This window comes from Dichomitus squalens (assembly GCF_000275845.1).
Source record: "Dichomitus squalens LYAD-421 SS1 unplaced genomic scaffold DICSQscaffold_5, whole genome shotgun sequence".
NCBI classification, from domain to species: Eukaryota; Fungi; Basidiomycota; class Agaricomycetes; order Polyporales; family Polyporaceae; genus Dichomitus; species Dichomitus squalens.
In genome coordinates, this window is record NW_006766887.1 from 101371 (window position 1) to 124023 (window position 22653).

The 22653-nt window shown below is 55.7% G+C and overlaps 5 protein-coding genes across 5 annotated transcripts; 3 read left to right on the top strand and 2 right to left on the bottom strand.

The window, feature by feature from the left end:
- Positions 1 to 365: 365 nt before the first annotated feature.
- DICSQDRAFT_167177 (uncharacterized protein) lies at positions 366 to 983 on the top strand (the record flags this gene model as incomplete). The annotated part of the gene is made up of 1 exon (XM_007362760.1): positions 366 to 983. One exon carries the CDS (start codon positions 366 to 368, stop codon positions 981 to 983), a length of 618 nt encoding a protein of 205 aa, XP_007362822.1.
- A 3329-nt stretch (positions 984 to 4312) lies between these two features.
- DICSQDRAFT_159948 (uncharacterized protein) lies at positions 4313 to 5712 on the top strand (the record flags this gene model as incomplete). The annotated part of the gene is made up of 3 exons (XM_007362761.1): positions 4313 to 4393; positions 4443 to 4592; positions 4651 to 5712. 3 exons carry the CDS (start codon positions 4313 to 4315, stop codon positions 5710 to 5712), a joined length of 1293 nt encoding a protein of 430 aa, XP_007362823.1.
- A 3064-nt stretch (positions 5713 to 8776) lies between these two features.
- On the bottom strand, positions 8777 to 11978 carry DICSQDRAFT_125112 (uncharacterized protein; the record flags this gene model as incomplete). The annotated part of the gene is made up of 4 exons (XM_007362762.1): positions 8777 to 8899; positions 8952 to 10054; positions 10132 to 11892; positions 11942 to 11978. The coding sequence occupies 4 exons, from the start codon at positions 11976 to 11978 to the stop codon at positions 8777 to 8779; spliced, it is 3024 nt and encodes a 1007-aa protein (XP_007362824.1).
- A 4831-nt stretch (positions 11979 to 16809) lies between these two features.
- DICSQDRAFT_144726 (glutamine-dependent NAD(+) synthetase with GAT domain-containing protein) lies at positions 16810 to 19857 on the top strand (the record flags this gene model as incomplete). The annotated part of the gene is made up of 16 exons (XM_007362763.1): positions 16810 to 16835; positions 16955 to 16985; positions 17044 to 17129; positions 17185 to 17216; positions 17275 to 17359; positions 17412 to 17607; positions 17664 to 17752; positions 17802 to 17919; positions 17972 to 18318; positions 18371 to 18522; positions 18579 to 18999; positions 19052 to 19089; positions 19148 to 19241; positions 19295 to 19490; positions 19553 to 19636; positions 19693 to 19857. 16 exons carry the CDS (start codon positions 16810 to 16812, stop codon positions 19855 to 19857), a joined length of 2160 nt encoding a protein of 719 aa, XP_007362825.1.
- A 160-nt stretch (positions 19858 to 20017) lies between these two features.
- On the bottom strand, positions 20018 to 22511 carry DICSQDRAFT_53860 (exocyst complex component sec6; the record flags this gene model as incomplete). The annotated part of the gene is made up of 4 exons (XM_007362764.1): positions 20018 to 20088; positions 20152 to 21646; positions 21764 to 22156; positions 22221 to 22511. 4 exons carry the CDS (start codon positions 22509 to 22511, stop codon positions 20018 to 20020), a joined length of 2250 nt encoding a protein of 749 aa, XP_007362826.1.
- Positions 22512 to 22653: the final 142 nt, after the last annotated feature.

Here is a 22653-nt window from a genome sequence, read left to right on the forward strand (position 1 = left end):
AAAGCGGAGGTCGGCACGAAGGCACGAGACCTACGAAAGCTAGTCTTCACGCAGGCAGCGACAGACTAGTCCCAATGACCAAGTTATACATTAGCAATCGGAGGGAGATACAACGCTATGGTCACTCACCTAGTCCCAATGACCAAGAGGTCGAGATGGGGACTAGGGAGTGCCTAAGGGGTCCTTATATACTAGAAGGGCTGCTTAGCAACCAAAGACAAGGCGCGAGAGCGAGGCAGTGAAGATGACAAAGGGAGAACAAAGGGCGGGAAGGAAAAGGCAAAGGCATGGCGATCACGGGAACGTAGCATGCGGGTGTGGGAACGTATCTGCAGTGTCCAAACTGGGATGGGCTAAGAAAGGAAATGGTCCGAAAATGGAAGGTGGGCGTCAAGGGGAGGGGAATGGGCGGCAAAAAGGGGCGTCTGTCCAACGTCCGTGACAAAAGACTTGCTGATCACCGTCAGGCACCAGTGCCATATGCTCTCCCTCCACCTCCGGTTCACGGGGCTGCCGATTACTCCAGCTGGCCGGGAACGTCCTACGCGGAGACCTCTGACTCTGGCTATCCGTTCTATATGATGCCTCAACTTGACCTGAGTGTTGCCGCTCTTCCTCTCTATGGTCCTCAACAAGGAGCCCTTCATATGGATCCCCTTGGTATTCCGTCTTCTACCCCTTCCTATGAAGCGCCGCCTATGCAGCAGAATGCACTGGCTGGGCCCTCTCAGGTTGCGCAGAATCAATACCTGCTGAACGAGGACGATCCATATCATCCGGAGCATGCGCAGCCTCAGTGGGGAGTGCCTCACAAAGGCTACTGGGATGGCCATGGAGGCACCTCTTCTGTCCCCGAAGCCGCTGCAGCGCAGTCGGAAAATCCCGATGATCAGCCATCGGACGAACGTCCGCGTATTACGGACGATTCTGCTGATCGGCAAGGGGATGTAGACACAGGGTCAGAATACATCTTCTGGTACTAGCCCCTGATACACCGCTGAGCACTCATATCGACGAGTCGTTCACATGCTGCAGATCGCTGCCACCGCTGCACAATAGCGCTGTGCCCCGATTGGACACTGAGGCCATGCCTCGTGTGCCATGACTGTTAGCAATTCTACTGACGCCTGTTTTCTCGCTATCCTCATGGAGTACACGCTATTGAAAGTCTCCTTCGTTTTGTCGAATGCACCTTGCTGTTTCAATCATAGGCTATCTTCCGCATGTTGTTTGGGCACCGCTTTCTTCGTTCTGTAGATTTTACACTGCTGTCGTCGTGATCCCCTGTCATATCCTCCGCTGTTCTTCTCGCTTCTTCTTCTTCTTCTTCTAGATCCCGTTTATTGCCCTGCGAGGCCGAGCCTCATGGTAGGCCGTAAATACAATCCTGTCTACATGTGTGGTAAAAGGGGTCGGCGGTACATAATCTTCTCGCTTTGTCTATACAATCACTATGACTAGTAACGGAATGCACTCAAGGCGTGTGAAGCATAGTCTCGAGCGGTTCCGTATTGACTAGCATGAGCTATGCGCCGTGTAATGATGGTCTCAAGTCAGATCGAACAACTACGTAGTCCATAGTGTGGCGACAGTAGCAGACTGGGGCTGTGAGGGCTGAGACGATTACACACTCAATATCAATAACACCTGAGGTCAGGTCCAATGAAGTTGAGAGGCAGGCTGGCCACCGCTATAGCGTACTACGTCAGGAAGAATAAGCATCGTCCACGAAGCCGCCAATTCTCTCGTCAGACTCTCCCGTGTGGACGACACAAGTCGTCGAGCCTCGCAGGACAACAGTTAATACCTCGGGTCACGTTTGATCAAGACAAGAAGTGGCGTGGAGTCTTCAGCTTCGAGCGTGACACCCTCGGCCTCGGGCACCCACCGTAATTAACAGCTGTGTTCCCCTTCTCGTGTTAGCGAAGCGTGCATATCACAGTGGATTGTAGGAAGTATCAATCCTGGGAAGAGGATACGGGAGATAATAACAGAACGACTGTCACGAATCCGGGAGCCGTGAATGCGTTACCCAATGTGAGCTATATGGGCCCGATACTATGTATACGACAAATGGAGGCCTCCTACCTGTCAGAAAAACGAGCTGAGCAGCATATTCAGGTCCCTGCCGAGGCATTGACACCGCACAATGGCCACGCGGTCCGCTCGATCGCACGCACCCACAGCCGCTCATATTATATGTCTCACTACGCCCGTCCGATCAGGTCCTTGCCATGTCTTCTATCTGTCATGTAACAGGCCGGCGGGACAGCCTCTTGAGACTGATATCGCACAAGCTACCTTTCTTGGACGCCATAGGATGAGTCAATTGTAGCCATAAGTGACCTGCTATGTTCGACAGACCCACTGGGGATTAGTGCCCGGAAAACAGAGTACTTGAACGGCTAAGAGGACATACTTGCCAGCGAGAGTTCCGAGTCCGCGACACAGCGTGCTTGGTAATACTTGCTGTCCGGCATGCGTGACAGCGCATAACGTTGAAGCCTTCCGGGGTCACGGTCTCACAATCTACTACTTTGAACGCTCAATGAGAGGCATACCTTCCGAACGATGTTTTGCAAGCACCATAGTCCACACATATTCGTATCCGAGCTTGAAGCAGACGCCTACACGCCGTTGCTTCACTGATTACTCGTAGACCGCACATAAGACGCAGTCCGTTGATACCCAAATTCACCGGCGGAGATGTGTCTGGGCTCCCTCGCGGTACAATGGCCCTGTCCCACGAGGTAAGTTGACATATCTTCGTGATACGGGTGGCGTAAGAAGTGTGCTGCAGCGCATGAAGATGCAGGCAGGACGGAAGCAGACTAGATTGTTAGGGCGCCAGGACAGAAGCGCGCAGAGGACACAGGTCTCCCGCGACTCCCAAATCGGGATACTCTTGTTCGATCGTCCATTAAACCGTCGCTACCTTAAGGCCCCCTGGCGATGGTTCCCCACTCTCTACCGTCCACACTGCATGAACTCGGCTACGGATCACAATGGCGTTGTACACCCCAGCCATTGTCACTGTTACCAAGGACCGACAAGGTTTGATACGCGGTGGGCTCAAGTCCTCAGGTGAGCTGTCCTACCATGCTCGTCTCATTCTTCCCTGACTATGCTTCAGGCAGCTTCATCGTCGTAGCACAATGATCAATGAAAAGATCTACGGAATTCTACCTTATGGACTCTTGGCACACTACTCAGTCAACTGCATCTTAAACATGGTATCGGTCGTCCTAGCACCCGCCCGGAATCGTTTCTGGGGGAAGACATTTTCGTTGTTGGTAGTAAGTGCTCTCAAAGATCATACCATCGCATGTGCTCTTCCGCGGGGAACACATACGCTCCTTTGCCTTCTCGCTACTGTAAAGTCTCGCCCCGCTGTATCTCGTGCAAATAAATTTGTCGCAGAATTGGGCCGTGGACTTCACGTGCCAGTTGGCTGTGACTTGGTGACGCATATATGCTACGACCGACAGCATTCTACTGTCGCCGTTGAGTCTTCCGTGCCCCAGACTGCTCTCGTTTGCATTATCTCTGGTTGTTGAGTACGCCGTCTCCGACTGATATCCTAGCCCTGCTGTCACAGAGCTAAGGTATCAGTCACCCCGACATTGTGTGTCACGGTGCGTAAAAGCGGCCCGTCAGCTGTCATGCATCGGTCAGAATGATCGTCCGTCCATGGACGAGGCGAGCTGCAGCACATCATAGACCAGGGACGGTCCAGCGGATATTTCCGCGTCTCTTTGATGCACCGGCGTCCGACGAAGCTTCTCTTGCTTTCCCACAACGCAATTGCGAGTATACGGAGAAATGCGAGTATACGGAGAAATGCGAGTTTACGGAAATGTGCCTCAGAAGGAGACGTGTATTTTGGAATTCCTGGTATGTCACGCTTTCCCTAATGACCTCTCTGCCGGTGAACCGCGTACGCTCATAGTGCCCGTCTCAGCCCTCCGAACTCGCCGACGGGAAGGAAGCGTGTGACAGGGTTATGTTCTCTGCCTTGGTGAGCACCGCCTCGTGTCAGTTTGAACGTCGCGAGCTACAGAAGGGGCTATGGAATGACGGTGACAAGTGCGGCATCCCGGCACGAATCATTGGACTGTGGTGTCCGCAAACGCACCGTAATAATTCTGATTTGGACATCTGCACGAGGCGCATCGTCGGTCCAAGCGTCGCAACTACGCAAGTATATGGAGGCGGAAGTGTGGTGCGCGGCAAACCAGCCAACTTGTCTCTTCACTCTCGACCTTGTACTCCCCCTCGATACCTTGTACTCCTGAGCCACCTTGTTTTCGCGATGTCAGGAAAGAAGAAGTCCGAGAACAAACGCGATACGCGAAAGCCGGACCCCTTGGCTGGTCGGAAACAGGCAGGCATTGTACTCTGTCGCAGTTGCCGTCATTATTGATGTCGGTTGTGTTCCTCAGTATGAAAGCCACGGGCGAAACTTCTTCAGTCCACCACCAGGCCCCCTCCAACAAGCACCAATCGTAGGCGTGCTACAGGAAGGAAATTTCCAGCCGCACCAGCAGGCGGCAGAGAAACCGAGGCGCAAGGCGTCGCCGAACGCGTCGAAGGTGAGCTCTCTCCTGATGCGTTGTCCTGCTTGGGCTGACCGTGTGCTTTCCCTTCAAGTCTCGGGATAAGTCATCCCAATCATCGACCTCTGTAACATCCGTCTCCCAAGGGATTGCTCTGCCTGAAGATGCCCGGGAGCCAGTCAATGGGTCGCATGGGTCGTCCCTCGTCCCTCCTACGGGTCTTGCAGAGGCGCCCCCTACGACCTCTCTCCAGTCTCCAGTTCGTAGCCTTACAGAGTGGCTCGAGCTATTCCCTCCTCCTCACACCACAGCAACCGCACCGTATGTTGGTATGGAACCCCCCTTGGACAACGTCGCCTATCTGGAGCCGTACTTTGCGATGAGTTCAATCCCGCCCCCCATGACTGGCCATCACGCACCATTCGACCCTTACGCTTGGTTCACCGATCCCCCAGCACCATTGCAAGGTGCTTTTGGATATAACCTCTTCGCAGGGCATCAGGCGATGCAAGGCGTGCCCACTTACGACGACCCTGGGACGCGAGTGGCGCACTCTCCAGCGCCTCCCCTGTATGCATACATGCAGCCTCAGGAGGCACATGTCGTACAGCATATCGCGGACACGGTCGTTCCGTCGCAGCGCACGGCGGGCCCAATTCGCACCCGTCATGGAGCAGTGATGCCTCACGATCCGCGTATGGTCACCGTCAATGGATCTGGAGCGCGGCGCCCTGGTCCGTATGACCGCACTGGGCATACCAACGCTCGGGGCCCACGCCCTACGTACACTGTGCCGAATGCCTTCAGCACTGCCAGTCACCCTGGGGTCTCTGATGCTATCCCTTTCCCCGTGGATCCTTACGGAAGTGATCCTTTTGGTAGCCAGCCCATGTCGCAGCCCTTCCCCGCCATGACTTGGGAGACGGACGAGGCACAGTTCGTGAACGCTCATCAATTCGCTGCATATGACCAATCCCTCTTCAATTTCAACGGCGAAGCTTCGTTGCCTGCCCATCTTGCAAGCGACAATTCCGGCACCATCTCACAATCTATCGCGATGAATGGGGAGTGGGACCAACATCTCAGCAGCTTGATGCCCCACCCGCATTATTACACAGGCACAAACAGGACGCATGGCGCTCCAAGCGCATGCTGATCCACTCGTACGCTCCGTACGCGTACTTCACTCATGCTAGGGATGAGGCGCGATCCCGTCTTTCATAGACGACCTCTTATACCGTTTAACCCTCAGCAGCATTGCTCGACTGCATAGAACCGTGTTTCTTTCTCGCATTAGTGTGTTGTTTGGACATGTCTGCTCGTTTCCTACTACCTGTGTCGATGCGTCGTTGGTGTTGTTATACTTAGACTTAGTGTATCGTATCCTGTCGCGCTAGCTGATGAATGTCAAAGCAGCGTCTACGATTTCTCGCGAAGGAATAGTATGTAGTCGATAATAGTCGGTACTGCCTTGGCTTTCAGCCACGATACACATATGCGAGTGAAACCATGATAGAGCTATGAGTCAAGTACATGAAGTACACGTCACGTACTTCACTCATAACGCCACGACGGTTACACTACGACCTTTGATTCACGTATGGGTCATGTGTTTGAACCTCTCGGACAGACCTCGTGACTGCATTCTTCCACGTAACGGCTAGCCCTTCCCAGCTTATTCAGTAACCACCCGGAAGCCCTCGCAACAAATAGAATCAATTGCCAACTTGAAGCAAAAGGTGCAAGACGACCAAGCTCACCTGATATCAGGGATCCTTCACGAACCATTTACAGAGACGATGTCGATCATAGTCAGTTTGCTTTGCCAATATGCTGAGTGCTTGATGTCGTACTAAGTGGAGAACGTCACACGACACCTTTTGACTTGCCTGTCGAACGACCGGTGTCGCAGTTGTTACATTCGTGCCACAACCCAGCGCCCTTCATACATTCTGTGGCGCCGCAATGAACAGGTTAAATCGATGTGTAGACCGTGATCGTGCAAGAAATAAGCCTACCTGACAGCATTCCTCTGCGAGTCTTCAGTACTTCAGTGGACACAGACAGAAGACAGGAGGAGACCACTCTTTATATCCGTCCTGGCGGCTTAGATCGTCCTCATGTCAACCCCCGGCAAGAGGTAGATAGGATTTGGACAGCATTGCCGACGCCAATCTTATTGTTCAGCCTTTGTTGCTCGGTAAATTAGACGGGACATGAGTAAGGACGCGGTTACGAATTCGACGGCGTTGGCGTCCCATGCGTTTTGCCATACCACCTGATTGACTTCTCAATTGTTCTCCCTGTCGCCAATTGTCCGTACCTCGCGACGTAGCAAATAGTGCTTCTTATTGTGATATGATAGGATAAGACATTGTGGAATCAACGCATATTTCGCACGTGATCCAGCTACTCCATGCGCTAAACGAAGTACGCTATCCGATGGACAAGAACTCTCCTTTACGTTGAGCGCACGGCGCCTACTTATCATCGTGGGCCAAAAGGATGGTCTAGGTCCACGTCGCAGCGAGAAAATCACGCGTGCGGATGGGAGGAGCAAAGTCAGGCACATGAGTAGGGTGGGACGTGGGGACGGACAAGGTTCATTGGGCGTTACCGTCGTTGCTGCTTGAAGAGAAGGGTCGCAGCCCATATTGTCGATGCAATTCACCGGCGGGAAGCACTCGCAAACCCTACGAGGCTCGCACCTTATTTCTAGCGCAAGTATTCATTGCAAAACCAATGGGACCGAGCTGCAGTCGATGACAGCTTGTATCGCTTGACCTGTGTGCTGTTATGTACTATCATGCAAGTGAAGCCACGACAGAGCTACGAGTAATACGGATTTGATGATACATAAGATACGTTGAACTGATAACGTTCACGCAATGATGGTCATACTACATCCATTCCCACTACTTCCCATACCCCATCGTCCCTCGTGCAACAGCGCCAGGGCCCTCGCACCAAACAAGTAGACTCACTCAACAATCGGTGCGAGCTGACCGAGCCCATCTAACCTCTATCCGCCTTTAAGTGCACTGGTTTGCACAAGAAAAATGAGACGGAAGCATCGTTTATATCCATCCAGAGTGGCCTCGATCGTCCTCATACATAATAGCCTCCGACGAGAGAGAATAAGGCCTCTGGGAGATATCAACGACGCCGATCTTATTGTTCGGCCTCCATTGAAAGTTGATCCAGACTGAGCATCGATAAGGAGAGGCTCACATATTTTGGCGTCCTTTGCGTACGCCGTTTGTTCCCCCGGTCCTCAACAAGCCGATCTCACTGTATCTCAAATGGTGCGATACGCCTCTATTGTTTCATCTTGGTCTTGGAACAAGACGTCGTTCGGTCGACGGCTAGATACGCTCGGGGTCGGCTACGATATATCTTGTCCCATTCTGCCCGTCAGTTGCAAAACGGAACCCGCTTCGACCGTAGGATGTCTCAGGTGGAGGACGAAAAAAATTGGTAGTTATCAATGATCGTCCCGCCATCAATTTTTCTGCAGCGTATTGAAACTTCTCATGCTGCCTCCGTTGAATGTCGTCCAGGAGAAGATCACACAACTGCTAATAGTAGGAAGAAAAGAGAGGCATGTGCATATATGCATATATCGTTCTATCTACCATTAACTTTACACGAAACCAGAATGCGAGACAAATACACTCCAGACAATGACGACCCGGCAGGTGACCCCAAAAAGTCTCGAAGCCTCCTTCGCCTCGTCTCGCCGTCAGCGCTGCCGCCGATATCATTGCGACAAACAGGAATATTAGCCCCGCCCCAGGGGCAGTGGTATACCGTATGGAACGTGGACACGAAAGATCAACGAGAGGAGACGGCGAGGGGTAAAACGTGAACGAGGGAGGAGGCGGGTAAAGGGTCCGCAACAGGTATGAGCCAGGTAGGAACAAGCAGAAAGCGAGAACGAGGATAGCTAGAGAGGGGAAGGCCAACGGGTAGCAGGTCGGTAAGCTCGCGAATGTATGAAGCCGAGAAGGAGAGGGGCGGTCGGGGGCAACATCAATATGAAAACAAGATACGAGACTGGGGTGCAGTGGTCGTGAAGGATGCTGGGACAATTCACGTACCAAGACAACATGGCCGGCCACCAGCCATGCGCGGCACGATACGCAGAGTGGTGAGAGGGGTAGGGGGGCTGAGACGTGCAGGAGAGCTAGATCAATATACATAGACGGAGCAATGAGCGATCACTCGCGGGCAACCCAGTCAGTACTTCGAGAGACCAGCTCAATAGAGCTGTCGATCGTCCAGAACAGGCGCTCGATTGCGCTTCTACCGCTCCAGCTCTTCTGGTCGCGGAGCACCTTGGCCTAGTAAGATTTCGATCAGTACATGCGCGACTTCGGTGAGTTAACAATATACCTGTTGGGCACCAAAATTGCGCTGATCAAGAGCGAACGTATCCGCGTGCTCATCCAGGGCCTCCGACAGGATCTGCATGTCCTGCATGATCGACTGGATCGCCCTGACCGCAGACATCGTCAGGATCTCCTTCCTGTTCCTCGTCGTCGTCGCCCCGTCGCGGTTCGGCGGCGGCAGCGTCGCGGTGACGTTCTGCAGCACCGTGTGCAGGATCCGCCGCGTCTCGCTCATCAATTTTTGCGCCTGCGGCACGTTCCGCCTCGACACCAGCACGAGCATGCGCGTGATCATGTCCGACGCGAGCAGCTCCATCCGCCTGCGCACGATCACCGGGTCCGAGCTGTTCGGGGCCGGGGTCCGCGGCCTGCTGCCCGTGCTCGGGAGCAGGGTGACGGTGAGCAGGACAGGGTGCGCGAGGCGGGAGACGTTCTTGGCCGCGTTCGGGTCGAAGAACGAGCCGTCGACCTCAAACACGGGCACCTCGTCGATCATGCGGTCCATCATGCCCTCCGCGAGGTCGGGGAAGTCGCTGAGCGACATCGCGTCGAGGCCCATGCGCTGGTTGAACACGTCCGTCGCGTTCAGCGCGCGAGTAGGCTGGACGCCGTTGTGCGGCGAGGGCGGGCTCTGCAAGACGTCGCTGTTGTCCAGCTCGAGCTCGACGAGCATCTCCTTCCGCTCGCCGTACCGGAGCTCGCCAACCTCGACGTCGACGTCCCGGCCATCTGACGATAGGATGGCGAGGGGGCCCCCAGAGATCTTGCGGATCCGGAAGCGGTTGCCATCCACGATCTTCAGGTGCAGCTTCATGTTCGCGAGCCCGATGGACATCATGCCCCCGATGCAGCCCGCGAGGCAATCGCGGAGATCGTACCAGTCCTTCACGAACGTGTACGTCCCGCTCGTGTGGTTCGACATGAGCCAGAGCGATGCCGGATCATGAGACCGCCCGTATCCAAACGAGTGGATAGGCACGTTCGCGGCCTCGGCGCGCGCGAGGACGAGGTCCATCTGCGCCCTGCGTGTCGTCTCTGACGAGTCGCTGACAAGCACGAACCCAGTGACGGGGTTCCGCGATTTGCGCTGCAAGACCACGTCGAGACCTGTTAGGACGGATGGCAACGAACGCCAATCAGTCAAGCGCCCGTCACGACCGCAGACACAGATGGCAGATACGTACCGTTGTTGACCGCAGTCACGACATCCGTCTTGTCTTCTTGCGACCCACGCACGAGGAACTCGTCATCGAAGTCCTCGCGTCTGCCGATGTCCTCGATGAACTTCTGTAGCCGCTGTCGGCTCTGCGGCTTGCCGAGGCTGAGGAACGGCGTCCGGCGCACGCGGCCGCCAACGCCCACTTCGAATGTCACCAAGCTCAGCCGGTCCTTCGACGAGAGGGAGTGGAAGATGAAGTCAAGCGACGTCTTGATCACGCGAATCTTGAGTGCCGCGGTGCTCGGCGTCGACGTGGGGCCAGGGACCGAGATGACGAGGATGAGGTCCATGGGCGGGTGCGCAAGCGGGGCGAGAGAGTTGGACGGCCCGGAGGACATATGCGGCGCGACGAGCGGCTGTGGGGACGAGTACCTGCTGAGCTCGTCGTCCTCCTCGAGCGTGGAGAGTTTCTGGTGGAGACCCGGCCGCGGTCCGAGCGACGCGGAGCCGTACGACGTGTTAGAAGACACTGTCGACCGGGCGGACCCGTTGAGAAGGCTATCGGCGGTACTGACCGTGGTGCCCGTCGTGCTCCCGCTGAGCATGCGCATCGCCTTCTGGTTGCCCCCGTACTCGTCCGTGAGCATCCGCGCGGCCTTGGCGCTCCCGCCGAACTCCTCCAGGTCGGGCGACCGCGCGTACTCGGGCTGTTGTTGCGCCGCCTGCCCGGTCTGCTGCTGGTAGACGGCGACGAGGACTTGGATATGCTGTTTCCAAGTCTCCAACGACGACCGGTCCTTGAAGATGAGGATGAAGGAGTCCAGACGCTCGTCCTCCATGTCGATGGTCAGGGAAAGCTCTCCCTGCACCGACGTGTCCGTGACCTGCCGGATGTGCCGGATGTAAATGCGCCCCTTCAGGCGGAGGACTCCCTTCTGCGAGCTCCCGCCATTGATCGAGCCAGACCCAGTACCGTCACCAAACGCAGACGCCGCACCCGCGGACGAGAGCAGGCGGCCGAGCGTGCGCTTCTTCTCCTCCACGACGCAAATGATCGCCTCCTTGAACAGATAGACGAAGAACTCGCGTACGAGCGCGTCCCGCCGGACCGACAGAAGGTCGTACATCTGGAGCGGCCCAAGGCCAGACAGCGGGTGGCCCTTCCAGTCGATGATGCGGTTCCGGAGATCCTCCGTGATCGAGCTGAACGGCGAGTCCTCGTCCTGCTGGATGATCTCGCGCTCCAAGGGCGAGGTCACGAGCGGGTCCCTAGACGCCGAGGGCGACATGCGGTGTGACCTCCCGGACTGCGACTGCTGATCGGCGGGGATGTGCTGCGACTGAATTTGTGGCGACATGGTATAGTCCCCTGGGTGGTTCCCCGAATGCACCGAGTGGTTGCTCCCGTCGCGGTAGAGCGCGGGGTTCTTCTGCTGGGGCGTGAAGGCGTCCGAGACGGGCATGACTGAGCCCGGGACGTGAGTATTTTGCCGCTTTCCTGGGAGCTCGACGACGACCAAGCACGTAAGTGGCTGGCTTGGCTCCGAGCTGCGCGTGATGGTTGGGAATTCCGACTGGACGTGGATTGAGGGCGCGACGACGTAGTGGGACTGGTCGTGGGCAGCGGTGGCTTTGTGTTCTACTGGGTCGTCCTCTGTTGGATCGAAGGGCTTCTGTGCTGTCGCCGCCATCGCCCGTTGGTACGAACGCATGGATGATGGGGTGTCGCGTCCCGGGAAGAGATTGGGGCCGTTGGGGTCGCCCATGCCAGTAAGGGCAGCCAATTCTGTGAACGGTCAGAATATACACCTACGCAGGGTCGAGGCGCAACGCACTGTTTGATTTCCCTCCATCTCCATCACCAACCTTCATTGGTCTTCTGCAGACTCCGCATACGCCAAGGTTAGACTTCCGGATGACACCGCCAGCTCGTGAGGGACCGGGCGGGGGGCCATATACAGCGGTAAAGCACGCCTAATTCCAAACGATGTTAGTGAATTCGTAGGCGAAGACGCGATATGAACATGATGCAAGCCAGAAGTATATAAAGGAGCGCGTAATAGCCGATCGCAATGCGTACAGTGCCGAAACTCGATCCGCGGGATTGTCGAGCGACATACGCGGTTTTGCCATTTAAGGCACCTTAACCTTGAAGCTAGATGTCCGCGTCCTTTCGCACAGGTACGTGGGGAGTCTAATGAATGGTCTGAAACGATGGAAGGGCAGCTTGTGGCGCGCGACGGCCCATACGGCTGCGGCCCAAGACACAGCTAATGTGCGAGCGCGCGACGTGCAACGCGGGCACATCTAGAATACAACGAGATGAAGCGGAGAAGAGAGGGCACCCGGACGACGAACGATAGTACACAACATATAAGAAGGGATATGCAACGCAGGTCTGGCGAGAAGGGGGGCAGAAGGCGGTGCTCACTTCATGGAGGGCATGTCCACACTCTGGTACGATGTGAGGCTTCTCGCCGGGCAGCCTGAAGCTGGAGCTGAGAGGCTCGAGGCAGACGGGGCACTCATCTTCCTCATCGGAGGCGTCATGGCTGGAAACGACAGGTAGGGGACCGGCGACCATGGCGGCGTAAGGGTGGAGGTTGGAGGTGTCGACTTGGGAAGTGTAGGACGGAGGCTTTGCGGAGGAGTTGGCGGAGTATGCCGAGCGTAGGGACGCAGCAGAGGTCGCGCGGTGCGGAGAACGCTGAAAGACGGAGCGGACGGAGGCAGCGAAGGAGCTGGCCTTGTTGGTGGGAGCAGCGGCTCGGGGGGTGAGGAGGGGGGAGGAGGGAGGAAGAAGCTGTTGATGGGAGTTGTTGGACTGATGAAGTTGAGGCTGATGTCTGGCTGGCGTGCTACTCGAATTCTTCGGAATCCAGCCTGATGAGAATTCCGACTTCATACAGGTCGCACGCGAGGCGTCAGGGGAGAAACGAGCGGGGGGCGGTCCTGGCGGTCGAGGCGGGCGGGGGGCGGGGGACGGTCGCGGTCGAGTGTACTACAGACCAACGATCGAGCCGCACAGGCGGTGGTAATTTGTGCCCTCAACGGCCGATCCAGATCTCTCTTGTATTCCCAGCATTCATCCATCCTGCTTTCTCCCCAGGCGAGTCGCACAAACAACTCGTCCATTGTGTGCGTGCTCGAGCGGTGCGCCCTCTACGTCCGCGCACTCTGTCCCGCGTCGAACTGGCAACCTCAGGTCGGACAATGGCTCAGCGCACTATAGCCACTATTAGCCAGCGATTAAGATCTGCCGCGGTGGAGTCCAGGTACTCCCGGCTTCTCGGCCACCTTCGGGCCATTCCGGCACCCAATATGGCAACTCCCGTACGACGCCCCGGCTGCAACCCCCGCCCGCTGTAAGCTCTATCAAACTTCATGCTCCCTGCCGACTTCATGAGAGCCATACGTCCTACAACGTCTGCAATTGCCCGAACCATCACGTACCAAGGTGCCAGACATTGTGCGGAATTGCCTGCCAAGCTGCCATACCACTATTCGGTGGCGTACCGAGGTGGCTGGCGCCCCCCGCTCTAGGCCAGATCGAGCACACGAGACGCGACACAGAGTCGGGTGAAACGTTGACGCCCTTCCACCAGATCTGACGGCGAACCAGAACTTCGTCCGACCTTCCAACGTCGAACTGAGCCATAGCCGCTATTCTCACCCATCTGACCCCGCCCGCATGCTTTAGGAATACCGCCAACGGCTCCTGACAAGGGGGCAAGAGTAGTTCAACTGGCCTTCCAACTGTTTCCTCCCTCACGATACTGAGTACCATAAATCTGAACAACAATGCTCGACATGATCCGCGGGGCTCCCTCCATCGCTGGCCGCGGATGCGCCCATCAAGTCATCCTCAAACCCATCCGCGGCTTACCGACTTTGTCAGATCAGACGCCCTCAAATGCCTGATTTCCAAGGAATGAATCGTTGTGCCATAGCCGAGCTTTAACCTTTCCGAGCTTCAGGAAACAAGATTGCTTCTGTTTATCGGTCTCGGGAGTCGCCAGTGCCCGCTACTGACCATTGGACGAGCGTGAAGTTCATTCTCCAGCCTTCTGACAGAAATCAATTGACCAACAGCACATGGACGACAGTAATGTACGCAGCGTGAGTGCTTTTTAGTCCTCCAAGCGTACACCTCAATGTTCACTTACTGTATCTCTCGCATATCGTAAAGATAGCTCTCTAGAAGCATCCCGTGTGGAACCCTCTTGGCGCGAAAATGGCTTTGCATGAGCGCTCTTAAATGCTGCCCTGCTCTCACCGCGGTCAAGGCATACCTACCCGGCGAGGACCTGCAGAAGGTGCGAGGTGCGTACGTCGCACATACGTTGGCCTTCATTGGCCATGTCAACTGGGAAACCAGCGCAGGTTACTTGTCCTGTGGTAAGTACACTGATGGTCTTTCCGCGTGCAGTCACGGTTACCTAAATTCGAGCTGTTTCCTGTGCAGTGCCTTACTCCGTAGCACGCTTCGCGATCAACTTCGCGAACTCCAGCGCTCTCAGATAAACGGAAGACCGCTCCCGACAGAAGCGAATTTTTTGGACACCTGCTGATATAGTTCTCTTGATTTCGACAGCACTGGGGTTCACATGACGCCATGCCAGATGCTTTCAGTGATGGTCACAGCGGCAGTCGATCATGCCTGACAGTTCGTGGAACCCTGTGCGCGATTGTTCCTATGTCTCAAAGTTTACTCATGAGTGTCAAAGTCTATGTTGCCCATATATCACGTCGTCTCGAAGATAGAACTGATAACTATTTGTCGCCAGCGTAGGGAGGGATAACCATGTTCTTCGCTCGTCTTCCGGAGCATCACCCCGGCCATCGCTCTGCGCCTTTGTTCACAAATACCCTGGGACAGACTGCAGATCAGGCATCACACGCCCCCCACCTCAACGCCCTTCGCGCACTACAGTACTTCGATCTCGCCTCTGGCGAGTTCCCCTCGAGTGCCGGGATTGGTAGATCGCGTCCGAGCTTGAGTGCACGTTCGCTCGGCTATCCCTCGAAGGAGCCGTAAACGCGTCCGACCTCGACTCGGGTTCCTGTCGATCACAGGCGGCTCTCGGTGTGCCTGGCGTTGAGCGACCGAAACGGATGGTCTTGGCCAGAGTGGGGCGGGCAAGTCGGTATGTACAGCCTCACTTCCAACTTCCAAGAACGCGCTTCCCTTCTACAACCCGAAGCGGACTATGTTCGCTTTGCTGCATTCGTTCCCGTCTTTCTCACCGCCGCCACTCGCTTGCCACTTAGGAGGATCTGCGGGTTCGTCCAGTACTGTAATGGACCGGTTATGGTAAACGGTGACGGGGAGCACAGCCTCATACTCCCCGACTGACCCGATCATGGGCGGTGACGACTGCCATGAGTATCGTTCACATGGTTAGACAAGTGAACCAATCATGCGTGTACGTATGTACATATAACGCCTGCAAACGTTGCTCACGTTGCTCACGTTGCTCGGCTTCTCACAAGCCAACGTCTCATCGACGGTGAAAGTGTGTCGGGTCCCAGCCCTACTGGTACGTGTTGTGGTGTACTGGGTTGCCTGGAACCCCTCGCTCAACCCTTCGGCTCATAGATTGGCCTTGCCCGTTAGGGTAGCATATTCGATGACAGTCGATTGTCCTGGCGAAGTCCATCACCACACGGTGTCCCTCAGGCTCATCAGGTTACCGGAGCCGACGTCGCAGAGCTGCCAGCCGCTGCTCCCAGTGAGTATCCAAAGGCTGTGAATCAATATGGATTGCAGGCGATCGACTTGGCACGACCTTATGTCTATGATCGCTGGACTTTCATAAATATACAGTCCGGCACCCGTCAACGGTGCTTACCAAGATCGGTATGGATCGGGGTCACTAGCTTTACAGGTGCCTACATGCTTCCCCAGAACTTGTCGATTACGGGTTCGTCTGCCCAGCGGTGGACGCTCTGCGCACGCTGCACAGGCTGCTAGAGTTGGCTACCAGCAAGCAAATATGATCTAACGCTTCTCAATCGACAAGAAGCTCTTAGAACAATCTGCATAGTCGTCGCTACTGGGTAGGTAGCTGTCATCGGACTGGCGCAAGAAATCCACGTTCAACCAACCTCGAGCCAGAAGCTACAGCGAATCTATGAGTTCTCTGGTCGTCTATATCCTACTCAGTCTGCATATCGAGGGCACCGATAGACCCTTAAGTCGCATCCGCGCGGCCACCTTGCCTTCTGTCGTTTGTGGAGGATCGACGTATGAGCTATTTTATACATAATCATAATAGGGATTACATCGTCGTAGTCTCTACTCAGGACCTCAATGGGAGGCTACGTCTTGGATGCACCGATTCACTGATGTCCGTCAAGTGACGACAGTACTAGAAGGCGTGTAGACCATGAAAGTAGACGTGACTCATCCCGAGTGGCCAGTGCGAACAGACAAATATTCGTTCTCCTGTGTTGGTTTCACTCAAACGACTGACTGTCTTCAATCTCGGTGGGCCACGTGGTTCCGGGGTTAGAGCAGAAAAATGACGTCACGTGTGCGACATACGCCGGCTATGGCACGGGAGCGCGTCGCCGCAGGACTGACAACCTCGCCGATCGTTCAAATCGCGGTCGATAAGTAGACAGAGGGTTTCTTCATGAACCTCTAGGCCATCGTCACCTATTGACACACAAGCAGAATCGGAGGCAAAGGAGAGCAGTCATGGGTCACCTCATCACCGTCGCGACGTCAGTCACTGCAAGCTTCATCTGTTTTCAATAGCCTTTGTGCTGACAGCAGCATTCTAGTTGGTATGCGTCCCACTACGTCCCAACCAGATAGTTGCCACCCTGACTGCGCATCTTAGCTCGCTCAACCAATGGGCCTTAGATTTCGAAGTGAGCTTCAGTTGGTGTCTTCTCATGCACCGGAGCTGGGAACCGAATACGACCGTAGGGGAATCTTCACCGCATCCTAGAGAGTATCGGGATCGCCAAAGAAAAGGGAGCTACTCTACGCGTTGGTCCTGAACTCGAGATCACGTAGGCTTCCGATCGCGATGCCGACTTCCCATACCACTGATCAGGTGTCATGCAGAGGCTACGGCTGTATGGACCATTTCCTCGAAGGTATGTCGCGCAAGTAATTATCATCAGCGAGGATCTTACCCGACAGAGTAATCCTTAGGTGACACCTGCCTCCATGCATGGGAGGTGTTAGGAGTGATTTTACAGTCGGAGGAGGCAAGGGATATTGTTTGCGATATCGGGATGTCAGTGCACTCTTATCTGACGATGCGCGAGACTCACTGATACCACCCATAGGCCTGTCATGCACAAGAACGTAATCTACAACTGCCGTGTGGTTATCCACAACGGCAAAATTCTTCTTATCCGCCCCAAGATGTGGATGGCTAATGATGGCAATTACCGCGAGCTTCGGTGGTTCACACCTTGGATGAAACACCGCCAATATGAGGATCACTACGTGCCTCGCATCATCCACGCTATTACCGGCCAGGTATATTGCTCCCATTGACCGATCAGAATAAACAATCGCCCATACTCCTTCTCCAGACCAAGGTACCTTTCGGAGACGCAGTGGTAAGTACCATAGACACATGTATCGGCATTGAATTGTGCGAGGAGCTCTTCACTCCGGCAAGGTATGATCGCACCATTCCCATTCGACGATGAAGATCTGATCTAGCGCAGTCCACATATCCTCATGGGCCTAGACGGCGTCGAGATCTTCACAAACTCCAGCGGTAGCCACCACGAGCTTCGCAAGCTCTACCGCCGCATCGAGCTGATGAAGGAAGCCACGATGAAGGTGTGATAATTCATGCGCAACCGCCGCCCGTCGCTGATATCGTATTCTGTAGCTCGGAGGCATATATCTCTATGCGAACCAACAAGGCTGCGACGGCGATCGTCTCTACTACGACGGCTGCGCTATGATCGTCGTAAACGGCCGGGTCGTCGCCCAGGGCTCGCAATTCTCCCTCCAGGACGTCGAAGTGGTCACAGCGACGATCGACATCGAGGATATCCGCTCGCACCGCGCGACGAGTAGCCGGAGCAACCAGGCGGCTGGGGCGGAGCGCTACCATCGCATCGAGGTCGACTTCGCGTTATCTGGGATGAAGGGCGATGAAATCAAGGATTTCAGCGAGCTCGTTGTCGCCCCGCTCCCTGAGGTGCGGTACCACCAGCCAGAGGAAGAAATTGCGTAGGTGGTAGATAGCAATATGTGCTAGGCTGTTCTGACACGGAATTCGCAGACTGGGTCCAGCCTGTTGGTTGTGGGACTATCTGCGCCGCTCCAGGACGCAGGGATACTTCATCCCGCTGAGCGGCGGCATCGATAGCTGCGCTACGTCCGTAATCGTCTACTCGATGTGCCGCCTCGTCGCTGAGGCGGCGCGCAAGGGCGGTCCGTGTCCTCCCATCCCGACCCCGTTATCATCGTTGCTGACTTCCGGGGAACAGACGAGCACGTCATCGCCGACGCGCGGCGCATCGCGGGCGAGGCCCCCGACTCGGACTACACGCCGACCGACCCGCGCGAGTTCGCGAACCGCATCTTCCACACGTGCTACATGGGTACGGAGAACTCGTCGCCCGAGACGCGCAAGCGCGCCAAGGACCTCGCGAACGCGATCGGCTCGTACCACATCGACCTGAACATGGACGCGCTCGTCACGGCCGTGCGCGACCTGTTCGCGTACGTCACCGGGGTGAAGCCGAAGTTCAAGGTGCATGGAGGCTCGGGCGCGGAGAACCTGGCGCTGCAGAACATTCAGGCGCGGCTGAGGATGGTCGTTGCGTACTTGTTCGCGCAGCTGATGCCGTGGGTGCGGGGACGGCAGGGTGGGCTGCTCGTCCTCGGGAGTGCGAACGTCGATGAGAGGTAAGGCTGATGTGTGGACATCTCGGAAGGCTTGCCTAACGTGCACATACAGTTTGCGCGGATACTTCACGAAATACGACTGCTCATCTGGTGAGCCTTTGTTTCGTATGAGGGCGCCCTATGAGTAGAACTGATCTCGGGTGTGCAGCTGACATCAACCCGATTGGTGCTATCAGTAAGACGGACCTCAAGAAGTTCATCGCTTATGCACGGGGCGCATTTGAGCTCCCTGTGCTCACCGAGTACGCTCTTTAACCTTTTGGATCCTCCACGCCCTCTACTAATGCTCCCAAAGATTCCTGGAGGCGGTGCCTACCGCCGAGCTCGAGCCGATCACAGACAGCTATGTCCAAGCGGATGAGGTCGACATGGGCATGACCTACGACGAGCTCTCCGTCTTCGGACGGCTGCGGAAGGTCGAGAAATGTGGTCCGTGGAGCATGTTCACGAAGCTTGTGCATGAGTGGGGCTCGTTCTTGTCTCCCCAGCAGGTTAGTCTCCGTTGAGAACCTGTACATGGTAGCTGCCTGCTGACAGTTGCTTGATGTTGTAGGTCGCTGAGAAGGTCAAACATTTCTTCTTCGAGTACGCGCGTAACAGGCACAAGATGACAACGCTCACACCGTCATATCATGCTGTGAGTAGCTCCTTCTCCGAGCTGTAGCTGTGGAACGATATTTAACGTCCGTGTAGGAGCAATACAGCCCGGACGACAACCGTTTCGACCTCCGGCCCTTCTTGTACCCCTCGCGCTTCCCGTGGCAATTCAAGAAGATCGATGAGGCGGCTGCCAGATGGCCAGACCGCTCTAGTCTGAAACCATCCGATGCGAAGGACAAGATCTCTGTCCTGCCTTAAGACGACCACGCTTTATCCCAAACCGTCGATTGCGAGTGTATAGAAATACAGGTGTGGTGTAGATGACAGAAATAACAGAGAGCTCGATGTGTAGCGATAAATAGACAACGAATGTATACGCATGCTGTAGGGTAAATGGCGGGGGCAATGTGACTAAGTTCTATGAACGCACGAGGAAGCGTGACAGAGCTCCTTGGATAACAATCTTCTTCATGATTGTGGGCTCCGGTGCTGTGGGATAAAAAGAGAGCATCATCAGTACAATCACAAGTGCTAACTTCTGATGGGACTTACGATCCGCGAGGTTCTCTTCCTTGACTTTCCGCTTCACGCTGTCCATGACCTCGCTCACCGCCGAGCGATCTAGGTCGCTCCGCGCTTTCATCAACGCCTCTACAAACTGTATGCAGGGGCCGTGGACCTTCGCGAACGACCAGTACGAGAGGAAGACCAAGCTTTTGGACGCTTCTAGCATCGCCAGTACCTGGTCGAGGACCTCCATCTGCGGCTCGAGCTCCTTCATTTTCTTGTATGTCCCGAAGAACTGGTACGCGTCGTTGATGTCCTGCCGTATCCGCTCCGTCGCAGCGGGCATGTTCAGCTTGGGACCATTAGCAAGGGCGGTGAGGTACGTGACGAGGTAGGTGTCGAGTAAATCCTCAAGTAGGACCTCAAAGAGGGACTCGTTGAGGTACGACTGGTAGTCCGACATGTAATCGCGCATAGTCTCAATAATCTGCGCGTGCGTGCCCTCGTACCACGTGGGCCCGAAGAGCTGCTTGACTGCGGGCTTGAGGTCGTTGAAGATGATGTTGATGAGCGTCTGAGTGTACTTCTTCGCGACGTCGAGGTAGCCGTCGAGCGCGTCGTTGAGGCGGTCGTGGATCGTTACGCTGTACTTCTCCGAAACGAGCGGCTCGATGCGCGCGGAGAGCGCCTCCGTGAAGTCTGCAGACTTGATCTGGTCGTTCGCGAGCGCGATGCAGTACTCGACGAGCCCCCCAGGAACCTCCTCCGGCTTCTCGATGTGCTTCTTGTACTCGGTGTCGACGAGCTTCACCCAGCGGTCCTGGATGGAGCGCATCACGCGGTTGACCTCCTCGACGGCGCGCGCGAGGACGAGACCCTGGCCCGAGTCGAGTGCCAGGTCGATCTGCTGGTTAACCATGTCAAGGAAGATGACCGTGCCCGAGGTCGTGTAGAGGCCGTCAGCGCTGAGCTCGGGCGGCTCCTCGCGGGCGGTGAAGGCCGCGACTTCGGTTCGCATGAGGTTCTCGGACCACTCGTCGAGCTTCTTGATGATGAGCTGGAGGTAGTCCTCGATCAGGCTCTGCTCCTTACCCTCGAGCAAGGGTGGCTCGAGGAGCTCTGGCGGAATGTTGAGTTCGCGCATGCTCTTCTTGTACTCCTTGATCCAGGCATGCAGCGTGAGGAGCACGCTCGCCTCGGGCTCCGACTTGACGAGGCGCGTGAGGGTGTTGTTGAGCGCCTTATGGTACTCACGTACGTAGGTGGACCAGATGTCGTAAGAAGGAGGGAAGCAGGGGACGACGTCGCTCTCGATGCGGATGAGATCTTTGTAGATGAAGACGAGGTCGTCGAGGAAGCCGGCGGCATTGCGCTCGTTCGCGGCGTAGACCTCGTCGAACTTGGCCTGAATCGAATCTGTGATGCATTTCATGACTTTGGAGCGGTAGTGCTTGATCACGCGAGCGTCGGCCTGCATTGACCTGAACTTGGACGCGGCGTCTATCTTTCCTGCCTTCTTCACGAGCCTGATGGCAATCGCCTGCACATGATGCGGTCAGCAGTTATCCCAAACGACAGCGAGGTTAGAAGTAATGAAGTGTTGAATCCTCGGGCTAGCCAGCCGTCGGAAGAGGGGCAGATATGCGCCTACACTCACCTTCTCGTCCTCCCTTGCCTCCATCTCCACAACCTTCAACAGTCGTACGATCACATCAGGGTTCCCCGCTCGCACAATAGGAAGGATGTTTTTCGCCAGCTCCATAACGTACTCGTCAAAGGCTTCGATGAGACGTGTCAATCGCTCGAACCAGCGAGTGAGGGTATTGCGGGTATCGGTCGAAGACTTCTTCGCTTGGTGCATTGTCTGGTTACGGAACGCTTCAAGACGGTTGAGCGCGAAATGTATTCGGAGGAGGTTGGGAGCGGGGCCGAGGATGTCATTGCTGTCTTCGATGAGCATCTGCTCAAGCATTTCGAGCTTGGAGTTCATCTCGAGGAGGTTGTTCACCATCTCCTCCGTCTGCTCGAAGTTACGGTGAACCATCGAGACCTATGTATGCGTGTATAGGCTTAGTCCGTCACACTCGGGGAAGCAGAGCTGAATAAATGCCTACTCTACTAATCTGGTCAAACGTCGAGACAACGTACGCAGGGTCACCACACGTCCTGTCCACGGTCTCCATCTCGTCCTTGATGCTCTGCACATTGTTTCGTGTTCCGAACAGCTTCCTCAGCCCATCCCGCGTCGCATCCAACTGCTCTTTCACACCGCTCCGTAGTCGCGCGTCGATAGAGGCCTTCTCCTTCTCGAGTTTCTTTCGGAACGCCGCGACCTTGGCAAGGTCGTCAGGAGACTGCAAGTATTCGCCGACAGCCTGAGCAGCAGAGATTGTGGGTGCAGCCATGATAGTCAGGTAATAAAAGGGGCGATGGACGGGTATATTAGGGTCAGTGCACTTGCATTCCCAAACGCAGGTGCTCAAGACAACAAGCAGTTGTCGAGAAGTTAGAACGTTGCTCGCTGCATTGGTGACGGCTGTGGCGGGC